This window comes from Aspergillus candidus (assembly GCF_002847045.1).
Source record: "Aspergillus candidus strain CBS 102.13 unplaced genomic scaffold BDW47scaffold_55, whole genome shotgun sequence".
NCBI lineage: Eukaryota > Fungi > Ascomycota > Eurotiomycetes > Eurotiales > Aspergillaceae > Aspergillus > Aspergillus candidus.
In genome coordinates, this window is record NW_020194060.1 from 1 (window position 1) to 11,967 (window position 11,967).

Genomic DNA, 11,967 nt, shown 5'->3' on the forward strand with positions numbered 1-11,967 from the left:
TTTTTTTTCCTTTTGTACCTTCCTCTGTCTCTATTTTATTCAATTTCTTCTGCCATGATGTCCAACTAACCGATCGCAGATGTATTTCACGGCCTGGTATTCTCGCTCTTCATCGTCGACTGGTTGGACGCCCAAGGATCACGGACAGTCTTTCTGACGCTGGGGGGCATCCAACTAGGGGCTTTATTGTTTACGATTCCCATGTATATGTACGGCAAGCGCGCGCGGATGTGGACGGTTCGGCGACGACTGATGGAAAGGTTTTAAATTCTGCAACTATGACGATGTGGTCCGCATGAGACCGCAGGCATCCGGTGTGGCGGTGATGGAGGCGCCAGCCACGGGCCACGGGCCACTTTGCCGCGAATCAGGGACTGAGAATCTAGACCGGCCATTAGGTGTCCGAGAAATCGAGAGGGGTCGATCCTTGCGCGTTCCGGGAGGGTGGATGCCCCGCCTGGACGGTCCAGAGACCACCCTGGTCCAGCCGTACATAATAGTCGGTGGTGTTTGCTCTCAGGAACGAGGGGACTGCCAGCGTGCTTTTGAACATGAAGTGAGATCAATTCCGTACTTGATCGATGTATCCCGTCGTAGATATCTTCTCCAGTAGCCTACTGTAGTAATCTGTGAAAAAAGATATCTACACCTCAGGCACCAAGAATGAGCTGAGTCATCACTACGCAGGCTGCGAGTGGCTGGAACGGGGCTCCATACAGCCGCTGATTCGCTGGTAGGGTTTCCGAATAGCGGTTGGCGCCAAGCAGCAAAACCGGTATTGGCCGCATTTCTCAGGTTTCAATCCGGTTTGCAGTTGCGATTTCATCAATTCCAAGGGGCGTCTTCCCTTGATGGGCTCTTGAGAGTCCATCTCTTTCTCTTTCCTTTCTCTCTCTGTCCTTCTCACACACTCTCTCCATCTACCTCTAATACTCGGGCTATCTTTCAAGCCAGTCAAGTTGAGCGGACCATCTCACCTGGAATAAGGCCCCTCTGATTGGCGAGAATCAGCTGGTTCATCCAAATCATCTGTATATCTGGTCCAGGGTCAGACAGGGAAATTTAAAGAATAATTAAGGAAAAAAGTGGGGTTCCACATCAACAATCCAATTTAATGAAGTATTCCCGTTCGTGGAATCAATTCCATTAAATCTTTTTTTTTTTCCCTGCTTTGGCCAAACTGACCTCATCCTACCTCTATACCTGCCAGGCGAGGGTGTTATTGCTTCTGTGGCTGGCTGTTCGTTCCTGATCCGGTGTCACTTCTATTGGTGGTTCTCCCGGGTGATGACCTACCTGGTGATTGACACCCTCTTGATTTTGCTGGAATGGTCCGGATCTGATTGGAAATGACAGTTAATCAATTCAATTCATGCTGTCTCCAGTGTGCCTGTCCCACCAGATTGATTGGTTTCGTCCCCACTGCCGTCGCCTGGCTCATCCGTCCATATTAAAGACCATCGGGGCCAATTCCCTCTTTCTCTCTTTCCTCAACCATCTTGTTTTTTGATTGACTTCGTCGAGGCAATCTATTTTTGACAATTCGAAGTTGGACGTCTTTAGTTCAAATCACTTCTAGTCCGGCGTGGCCTGAACAAGAGAGGAGATTGTATCAACCGAGGTGTGGAGTGAGCCACGAGCAGCGCCACCCACGGGTCTATGGACCGCGAACTCGTTTTCCTATCTCGCTCCTCCATCGTCACTTCTTCTCTCCTTCCACTCCCATCTTCTCACGCTTTACGCAATGGCTTCTGCGACGACCACCCGCCGGAGAGACAATGATCATACCTCTAGCCGTCGGGCCCGCGAGGTCTACCGCTATTTTCGCCCGAAGCGCTCCTTCCCCACGATCGACGAGAACGCCTCCTTGTCGTTGGATGAAGACATCCCGTCGCCGCATACAGGGTCACCACGGTTGACACCGCCGGCGCAGGCGCCGGCCGACAATGCGCATCGCCCGCAGCTGTCCCCGTCCTCTCCCTACTTCCCGTCCATGTCGTCGCCCCCCGCGGACCGCAGCTCCGTGCTACCCGAGGAGCTCATATTAGGCGACGCCAATGCCACCCTCACTTCGTTCGCACAGCTGGCGGCACTACGCTTGAACATGGAACGGGTCCTGATCAGGTAGGCTCGCGTACCCACGCCGCGCGCGGGCCATGCTAACCATCTAGTGTCTCCGATCGAAACTCGCAGCACATCATCGCCCAAGCAGGGCAGACTCGCCGGGGGGATGATGATCTGGAATCCCTGGAAGGCGGCCTCTGGAGCGGCTGCCAGACGCTATCGTCGAGTGCGTTGTTCATGTGCATGGTAAGGGATCTCTTTTTTTTTCCTTTCCGACGCACGCAGGCCTCGGGGAACTCCGTTCTAACCAAGCCACTAGGACACCATCGCTCTGCCGGCGTCGGACCGATCGCGCAAGCTGTACAGCTGCAATGTGGTGAGCGACCTCGCCGCCAACGAGCGCTACCAGGACCTGCCGTTCGTCAAGGGCGAGCCGCATTTCCGCTTCTACGCGGGGACCCCGCTCACCACGGAGGCCAACCTCAACATCGGGACCATCTTTGTGCTGGATCCCCGCCCCCGGGAGGATTTGGACGCTAGCGAGCGAGAGACCCTTGGAACGCTGAGTTCCCTCGTCATGGACTACCTTAAGGTCAGCCGGCAGGCGTCCGAGGGCCGCCGTGCCGCGCGGGTTTCGCGCGGTTTGAGCTATTTCGTGGAAGGGAGCTCCAGTTTCGTGGACAATGCTTCGGCGCCCAGTGTCGCTCCCGGCCTGGGGACCCCGCCCCCCTCCCACACCCGCCGCAATCACTTGTCCGTAGACTCCGGGCACAGCTTCGAGGGGCCGTCCCACCGACGATCGCACAGCAGTCGACGGTCCCCGTCCCGCAGCAGCGATGCCCGCTCCGTCAGCTCGGTATCGGAATGCCGGGCCGAGTCCTCCTCGGGGTTAAACACCCCGTTGCCCGATTGGTGGGCTGGTACCCGCCAAACTGGGGTAGACGAGTCCCAGGGGAATACGTGGGCCTTCCGACGGGCTGCTAATCTGCTCCGAGAGAGTCTGGAGCTAAGCGGCGACGGGGGCGTCATCTTCCTCGACGCCGGCCACAGCCCGATGGGTGACATCGATGCCGCCGGCGAGTCACTCGACGGCGCTCCAGCTCCGGTCCTGGCCATCTCCACCAACGATGAACCGTTCGCCCCGCGACCCGGCTCGAGGGCCCTGTACCCGGCATCCAATCTCGCCAACGGCTTCCTGCATCAAATACTCCACCGCCACAGCAAGGGCCGGCTATGGTCCTTCCATCAGGACGGGATGGTCTCGAGTTCAGACGACGAGCGCTCCCCTCGGCGGAGCGCCTCGCGCGCCACGAAACCGACAGAGCCGGGCAAGGGCCCGAAGAAGTGGAAGGTCACCGAGAACGCCATGTTGAACCGGTACTTCCCCGGCGCGTCGCAGGTTATGTTCGTTCCGCTGTGGAACCCAGCCAATTCGCAGTGGTTTGCTGGCTGCTTCTGCTGGAACACCGAGGAGACTCGGGTTTTCAGTCCGGACGTCGAACTCAGCGCCGTTATCGGGTTTGGGTCGTCCATTATGGCGGAGTGCAGTCGCGTCCAATCTCTCATTTCGGATCGGCAGAAGGGGGATTTCATCGGGAGTATTTCGTATGTCTTCTCTTTTCTCGTTTCCTTTTACCCTTTCTTTTTTGTTCCGTCTTGGTAGTCTATTTGCTTTCGCCATGACCACCGCGTCCCACATTGATCGATAAGGCTAATTCCCCCCTCTAGTCACGAATTACGAAGTCCCCTACACGGGATCCTCGCGGCCGCCGAGTTTTTACAAGGCACCGAGCTGAACGAATTCCAGGACTCTTTATTAGAAACCATCAACGCCTGCGGTCGGACATTGCTCGACACGATGAATCAAGTCCTAGATTTTAGCAAGATCGTCTCCCTGGAACGCACCTGGCGACACAAGCAACGCAACACATCCCAATCCGATTTCAAACCCATGCACCAGATGTCCTCGCGCTTGGATACCTATGTGGCCACTGATATGGCGATCTTGGCGGAAGAGGTGGTGGAGGGTGTCTGCCTGGGCCACTCGTACGGCCAGAAATCGACCACCCCATCCGATCTCCCGGGGCCCACGGCGTCTCCGGGCGCCGAGGAGTGTATCCCGGTGGTCACAGGCGGCGGAGTAGAGGTGGTTGTGGATATCGCCCAAAACGACTGGCTTTACCAGACGCAGCCCGGCGCCCTGCGGCGGATCATCATGAACGTTTTCGGGAATGCGATGAAGTATACCGATTCAGGTCGGGTCTCGTTGCACTTGGCGGTGGATGACGCGTCGGACCGTCACTTGCATCGGCCTAGGACTGGTGAGGAGGTTGTGACGCTGACGGTGACAGACACCGGCAAGGGCATCTCGGAAGAATTTTTGCGGGGGCGACTCTACACGCCATTTGCGCAGGAGGATACGCTCGCCGTGGGAACGGGGCTGGGGCTGTCCATCGTGCGAAGTCTAGTCAAGGCGCTGGGAGGCAGCATCGGCATCCACAGTCGACCGGGCGAGGGGACCACCGTTCGAGTGTCGCTACCATTTGAGCGACCCACTCCCGCGGAGGCGGGGCTGGCGGAAGATGGTCCCAATCTGCCATCCCCAATTATGCGAGAGAAGACGCCCTTGCGGAGCGAGAGCGTGCCGCTGCGGGATTCGCACGCGGGGCGTCGGGTCGCCATCATCGGGGTGGAGCCGACTGTGGCCGCTGCGCACCCGCGGTGGTCCCCCATCGCGCGCTACCTGACCGACTGGTACGGGCTGGAGCTGGTGTCTTGGTCCAGCATGGCCGTAGACATGGCTGTGGCCGACGAGGAAGGGCTGGCCGCTACGTCCGACGCCGGGTCGGCGACGCTCCCGCCCCTCCTCCTCCTGTGCAACCGGACCGTCGGCAACAAGATTACACTACCCGAGTGGCTGTCTACCGCCAGCTCCGTCAGCCAGCTGCGCCTCCCGTGCGGCCCGCAGAAGCTGGCGCGCTCCATACGCCGCTGCCTCGATCATGAGGCCCCCGTGGTCGGCACGGTTGTACTCCCTCACCGCCCGCACAATCGCAGCCAGCCCAGCGATATATCCGACTCATCAATGGGGTTGTCCACCGATTCCGGCTTTGCCTCCTCGGTCGGCAGCTCAGCGGCGTCAGAGACCGTCGTCGAGGCGACAGTCCCGGTCATCGCGTTGCCATCTCTACAGGCTGACCTGGCGACCAAGAACCACCGGTCGCCACGGGTCCTCGTCGTCGATGACAACAGCATCAATCTGAACCTGATGCTCACTTTCATGAAAAAGCGGCATCTGTCGACATTTCACAGCGCCGAGAACGGCCAAGTTGCCGTGGAAGCTGTTGAACAGCTCCCGGAAAACTACGACATCATATTCATGGGTATGTTCTTCCTCTTTCTGTCTCAAAATATCGTCTCATTCGATACTGACCGATTGTACAAGATATGTCGATGCCCGTTATGGACGGCTTCGAGGCAACGCGGGCCATCCGTGCACTCGAGAAGGAGCGAGGCGAGGGTCCTGGCGCGACGATCGTTGCCCTGACGGGGCTCAGCAGCTCCAAGGATGAATCGGAGGCACTCATGTCCGGTGTCGACCTGTTTCTGACGAAGCCTGTGTCCTTTAAGGAGGTTTCTCGGTTGTTGGATGAGTGGGAGGTGGTGGGATTGCGGGAGCCGCGGTTGCAGATGTGTGTTTGATTTAGCCTTCTTCTCCTGGTCTCTTGTTCTCTTGTCTTCTTCTATTCGTTTATGTTGTTCCATTCGTGGTGCAAACCTTGACGCTGGCGTTCAAGGCGGGAGAGTTGTGTTGACCTTGTGTCTTACACCTCCACTGTGTATCTGGACGGATGGATTGATGTGATACGATTTGATGATACCCACGTTGGCTTGAATTTATAGATTGAATAGAAATTTTGATTGAAACTTTTGCCACGTACCGTACTATCATGGCACTGATGCAGCCAATTCTCATCTTCCTCCTCTTCGTAGGCTGAATATATACCCTGGCCGTCGCTGCTTATTCTTTTTGGGTTTAAGTTGTTCTCCTTCCTGGGTTGTGATATATAGTTGTTTTGTTTGATCGTGGCTGTACGAACCTATATTCAACCCGAGCATTCAGTGTATATATCTACCATGGTTCGTTATCAGGCTGGAGTGAAGTTAAGCAGACCTTGCTATTGTTGGATGTATGGCTCACTGTCTGGGTTGGGAATAGGGGATATATATTGATCTTGTGGGAAGGATTAGATAGGACGCCCATGGTAGGCTAAATTATGATCAATGACCGATGAAAACGGCCAAAACAATGATAATATTGATGATTCTTGAAGCTATGGACAGGTTGCGAATAGCTGTAAAAAGCATGAAGAGTCCAAAATAACAATTGATGTGGAAAAGAACACCCCAGGTCAGCTGACATGTTGCCTGGTTGTATGCCTCAGTCGTCGACAATCGTGATGAACACCTCATGTCAAGTTTTCATGAAGGTAAACTACGTAATACCATCAAGGTTGTTGAATCAGCACAGTGCTGACTAGCCGTCTTTTTCAATCCCAGGAGTTAGACCCGCTCAAGTGGCACCATACGTGTTGCTATGTGGCCCCCTCGCTCTTGCCTAGGATCCGGTATAGGTGTGATCATCTTGTTGGGCCCTTCTGTTCTGATAGATCTATTGGAGTATATTCCTGCTCACCCCGAGCACCTCTGCTACTACTAACAGGGCTAGGTTCTCAATAGCTTTTTATTGGGGAGTCTCGTTCATTGATGAAAGGAAAGCCTTCGCCCCCCGCTTCCACCATTATCAACTCAAATTTAATCTTTTCAAAGTAATGATTCCTATTCCAACAACGATATTAATACTGTCCAATTACTAGCAATCATGTACGCACGCCTGGAAGACAAAGTCAAGGGCAAGGGAAGAAGAGAACAAAAATGTGGGACTTTTCAGTTTCACTTTAGCATTACACAAAGAGGTTACCAAGCCCCTTTCTATCATTACACAGAGCCCCATAGAGACCCACAGAATCTCACAGAATCTCACAGAATACTTGATCATGCACCGAAGGGGTAAGTGTCTATCACTGGGACAGGGTATCCCAGAGTCCATTGGATTGTTAGCTGATCAAAGACGATACCCCCAAACTATTGCATCCTTTTGTGGGCTTGACTGCGGCAGAGAAAACACTACCTGGCCACATTTAAAGGGAGGGAACGAAAGAAGGAAAAAGGATAACCTGTGTCAGGTGATATTTAAGGCTACATCTACTTGGAAGTGCTCCCAGGCAAGAGCAAGGGAAGCACATTATATGTATTCATTCAATGAGATCACAAGGAAATACAGCGCTGCGATCAGTCCATTCTTCCCTTCCTCCCCCGCAACCTTTACCATCCCCGTGCACAACTAGTCTCTCTGACCCTCCGCATCGGCTCGCATGGTGATGACCAGCAGAAGGGGCCCCAGTTCGCACATGTGCTGCGCTTTCGGTGTATTCCACGGACAATCTTGGTGCATGGTTAAGAACGACGCACCACAACGGTGTGAGGTGGAAGAAGGCTGGTCGTTGAGATAGTCGATGTAGTCTTGGTTGTATTCGCCAACCATCACGTATATCTAAATTCGGTCCTGGAACATATGGTTGTGACTACATATAACATCAACACTGCACCAGGTTGTGGGCCCTGGTAACAGGGGTGACCTCTATGATGATGCTGGATTTTCTAGAACGGTCGCAAATGTAACTGTCCGTCCTTGCTTCGAACTAAACGGTATTGAGACCGTTCATCTTCCATTTGAGAGGCCGAGGCTGTAAATGGTTCTATCGGCAAGATTTCGCTGGGCTACATGGTCGTGCCACTCCTGGGGGGTTTGAGGGGTTGACGCTGGGATGCCGCCCATTGTCACAAACTCGCAGTATGTAGTGTAAAATCTAACTGATGGACAGGTAAAAGTGCAGGGTAATTGCTTCGAGAAAGGTGGCCAGACCAATGTTCACAATCTGCTCGTCGATAGTTGGCGAATGCAGGACGCTCACCAATTCCCGCAAGATGGGGGTATCTGGGTCGAAAGATGATGGCTCATCTTTTTCAACTTTGAGGGAATCTTTGGGAGTGGTTTATGCCACGGAGCTTTTGAGCGTCGCAGCATCGTCGCTGCGCGGCTTCCGGATTGGAGTCTGTAGGTAGAGTTTAGCCATCCGGGTTAAGGTCAATTGTAGTGTTTTCAAGCTGGTTGACGACTTCTTATATGGAACCTGTTAGAACACACTAAAACATGCAAAAGGATGATGAAGATCAAGAAGGACTTGTGGGGAAGATTGTTGTTATAGGTAGAAGCACGGTTACGGGCCCACTTTTGTTTGATATACAAGATTCTGCCGGTATCCACCGCCAAGCTGCTAGTACATCCTGGCGGCAACCGCATGGAAACAATCTTGGTTATGGAAACAATCGCAAACAAAAGGAGCAAACGCTCCTAGATTTCTATTGAGGCCCTCAACGGGGCTTGATGGCAGAAGGCCAAGCTACGTGTAACGGAGGGGGAGGGAAGGAAGAAGAAACTTAGCCTCCCTAACTGACTGGCTACTAGTTGACAAAATACATGCTAGTGCCACTCCTTGGGTGATTGAGGGGTTGATGTTGGGAGGTCGCTCATTGTTACAAGGCTACTGTGTATGGTCAAGCAATGCTCAAATGGGCTCACAGAAAAGATTAGCTTGTTAATCAGTATGGGTACTTGAATAGCTTACCTGACATCAGAAATTGATTAGGTTCTTAGCAGTAGAAGTAGTTTTTGAATCATGACTTTGCCTGATCCTTTGCATTCACTAGTACAAAGGAGAATGTGAGCAGTTGAGTGACTACTATCCAGATACTACCAATCTATCTAGATATTATATCAAGATATTCATCACTGATCTATGACATACTGGATGATAAGTAAATCAAGTCTTGGGATTCTTTACATTAATTAGTGAATGTGGGCAGTTGATAAGCAGCTACCATCCAGGTACTGCTAATATAATAATTGTACCTCGTCAGTGTCTCAAGACATTCATTGTTGATTTGTGATGCATTGGATGGTGAATGGTGGTATCTAGTGAATAGTGACTGTTCAAGACTGGTAGTCTTTGTCGCCCGGTAACTGGTCCAAATCAAAACAACGCCAACTGCAACCCCCCTACCTCACCATTTCATCTTCTATACCTCGAAAAACTCGGGATATAAAATACGAAAGATATTCATTTTCGCTACTTAGTCTTCCCTTTCATTTTGTTCACCAGCAGATAGGAAACCCTAGATTGAATTCAAGTATCCGAGCGCAAAACATGGCCGAGGAACGGCCCGAGCATCTCGAGCGACGCATGGTCTTGGTGGAGATGGAGGCCAAGATCGAGGCTCTTCACATCCATGAACTGGATATGTCTCAGCTGAAGGAACTGAAAATTGACCTCAAGCCAATGTCTCTCCATGGGACGTCAGCCCGCAAGCCGTTCTTCTTCCTACCGCACTCTGAACTCCCGGAGCCGGAGGATGAGGAACTGAACGAGCTCCACGAGGTGTTTGACGACGAGGATACCTGTTTTTCACGCCCTGTGGACCGTGCCCATCAGGTAGAAGTCAGCTTCACGTCTTATACTTTTCATTTCACCCTAGTTGGAGAGGCCGTCACGCCGTGGTCCACGAAAGGGTGAGTGCCCCTCTATGCCGAGTTCGGTCCCCTTGAACCCAAGCCAATTCCAAACATTGATGATGGTTAGCGTTGGCGATTACACCCCTTACAAGAGCGTTTATGGATATGAGAAGCCGGAGTTTGGGACTTTCCATCTGACAGACATCCGAGGAGGGGAATTTCCCCATTCCAAGGCGGTCATCTACAATGGCCTCGAGGGGAAGAATCAGCACTTGCTTCGTGGAGAGCTGCTGATTCTTCTTCGCATAATGTTGGGCCAGATGAGGAAGCGGCGTTTTCTGCACCATATGGTCGCACCGGTATTGTCTCTTTTCCGTTTCTTGAATTCGTCGACGAACCGCTGATTGTGCTTGTACAGGTTTTACTCATCTCCTTCCTGGGCAAGCGCGGACGTGTGATCGAGGGCTACTTTGATGGTGAACGTCTAATTCTGGGCTGTACCGACCTGTACAACTTGCGCGACGAGACTGCCCTGGCACTGAAAGATTTTGCCGAGTGGTATCTGGGCAACCCTACCGGTGATACATCCTAACTGGAAGCTCGTGGTCCCTTTATGGCGTTGTCATGGGCGTTGAACGGACTTACGTTTAGGTCACGGCAAATGGAAACTTGAATATGATTAGGCTTGAGTTTGGAAACGGCGTATGCTGGAGGTTACAATGATATGGAATACTGGATATGGATAGGGATGGGGCTGGTTTAAGCGCTTACTTTGTAGCCTTTTACTTGTTTAGCTTCGAATGTCAAGACCCACTGCTGGAATTACTGCGACGGCCTGCGTCGAATTTAACAGTACTTTGTAAATAGAAAAATCTTAACATCAAGTTCTGGAGAGTGACAGAAAGAGTGGTTGTGCAGAAGCTGATGGTGTCGCGTGACCACTGGCCATTTCGACTGCATCTCCTGCAATTCTAGATCTCTTTCCAATCCATCTCTCCATCTCTCCACTCCCCCAGTCTCACTGTCGTCATCTCATCCAGCTCGTCGACAAGAGTCACCACACTATACCCCGGAAACTTCCTAGTGTCATGTTGATCAATTTAACGCCATCGGGGAAAGATTTCGCCATCTCGCTTGGGTGAAATCTGAGCAATTAGGCGGTCTAATAGTCCTTGAACCTGGGTAATAGAAACAGCAATCTCCCAAGTCAATTTCGAACCGGTGCTAACCGTTGAATTGTAGTTGTAGAAACCATGTTCGTTAGGTGAGAAGCCCCATTATGAACACGGGTTTGCCCCGGAACTGCCTCGGAGTTTGTTCGTGGCCGCTTCCTGTCGGCAGTAGTGGACCCTTTCTTTCCCCTTTCTTGGCTCCTTTTTTGGCCGTAGGGTCAACGGACTCGCGGACTGCTCAACCATTCCTACTCTGGTGTTTGTCTTACAAATCGATGCCCTACAATATAGTATCCCGCCGGACAATGTCGGAGCACCCCGCAGATGAATTGGTCGTGTGCCACGAGCGGCGGTTTGGGCGGCGTCTTGGCTCATTCCCCCATGGTGGAGGCGCAGGTCAAGACCAGATAAGCCTTGATTTTAGTGTGTATTGTGGAGTCGGTTGACCTCGGCGAGTCATATCATTGGCTGTTCCCACATCCCGACACGGCTTAAACAACAGCTCATCCTTCCGAGGACGACGACTGAGCCCTAGACAGGCAGGGGCCGATTTTCGCTTTCCTTGCGAGGGCCCAACATCCCGTTGCCGACCGATTCCCAAGCGAAAGAAGAGAGGAGGGTCGGTTGGATTCAAAAAAAATTCTCTGACTCGGATGTACCGATTCTTTCTGTCTCGGCTGTACGCAATCAGCACGCGACCCTGAATTACTAGTAAACTAACCCGTATGCTTCTCTCGGTAAGGATGTTCTCTCGGTAAAGATATTGGGTCATGTTACAGACTTCTCCACCTGGATCTTTTCTGTCTTCTCCAGAAATTAATTTGACTAATGGATCCAGTTTGTCCATGGTCGTCGTTGTCAATCTCTTTCCTCAAGTGCGGGATTTTCTCTCGACTTTCCGAATTTTCTGACCGTCATAGGTTTCGGCCCCGGCCCGGGGTGGATACCGACATTCGAATCACGGCGAGCCCTAATTGTCTGGCTGTATCCAAGTCCACTTGGTCGGTTTAGTTGATTTTTTAGGATCCCACCACGAGGCCAATCTTGCGGGGTCTCCAGGCTCCGATGGCCTCCCAAGTTCCTGGGGATAAATAAAAC

General features: G+C 52.5%; 3 protein-coding genes across 3 annotated transcripts; all 3 read left to right on the forward strand.

Annotated features, from left to right (window-relative positions):
- Nucleotides 1-1,308: 1,308 nt before the first annotated feature.
- On the forward strand, nucleotides 1,309-5,791 carry BDW47DRAFT_70540 (putative sensor histidine kinase/response regulator). The gene is made up of 5 exons (XM_024819648.1): nucleotides 1,309-2,124; nucleotides 2,172-2,310; nucleotides 2,384-3,669; nucleotides 3,793-5,447; nucleotides 5,510-5,791. Exons 1-5 carry the CDS (start codon nucleotides 1,745-1,747, stop codon nucleotides 5,764-5,766), a joined length of 3,717 nt encoding a protein of 1,238 aa, XP_024668844.1. The 5' UTR covers nucleotides 1,309-1,744; the 3' UTR covers nucleotides 5,767-5,791.
- A 943-nt stretch (nucleotides 5,792-6,734) lies between these two features.
- On the forward strand, nucleotides 6,735-7,707 carry BDW47DRAFT_70651 (uncharacterized protein). The gene is made up of 2 exons (XM_024819651.1): nucleotides 6,735-7,040; nucleotides 7,111-7,707. Exons 1-2 carry the CDS (start codon nucleotides 6,947-6,949, stop codon nucleotides 7,470-7,472), a joined length of 456 nt encoding a protein of 151 aa, XP_024668845.1. The 5' UTR covers nucleotides 6,735-6,946; the 3' UTR covers nucleotides 7,473-7,707.
- A 1,685-nt stretch (nucleotides 7,708-9,392) lies between these two features.
- BDW47DRAFT_128642 (uncharacterized protein) lies at nucleotides 9,393-10,289 on the forward strand (the record flags this gene model as incomplete). Its single annotated transcript, XM_024816879.1, has 3 exons — nucleotides 9,393-9,754; nucleotides 9,825-10,056; nucleotides 10,116-10,289. 3 exons carry the CDS (start codon nucleotides 9,393-9,395, stop codon nucleotides 10,287-10,289), a joined length of 768 nt encoding a protein of 255 aa, XP_024668846.1.
- Between the last annotated feature and the right edge of the window lie 1,678 nt (nucleotides 10,290-11,967).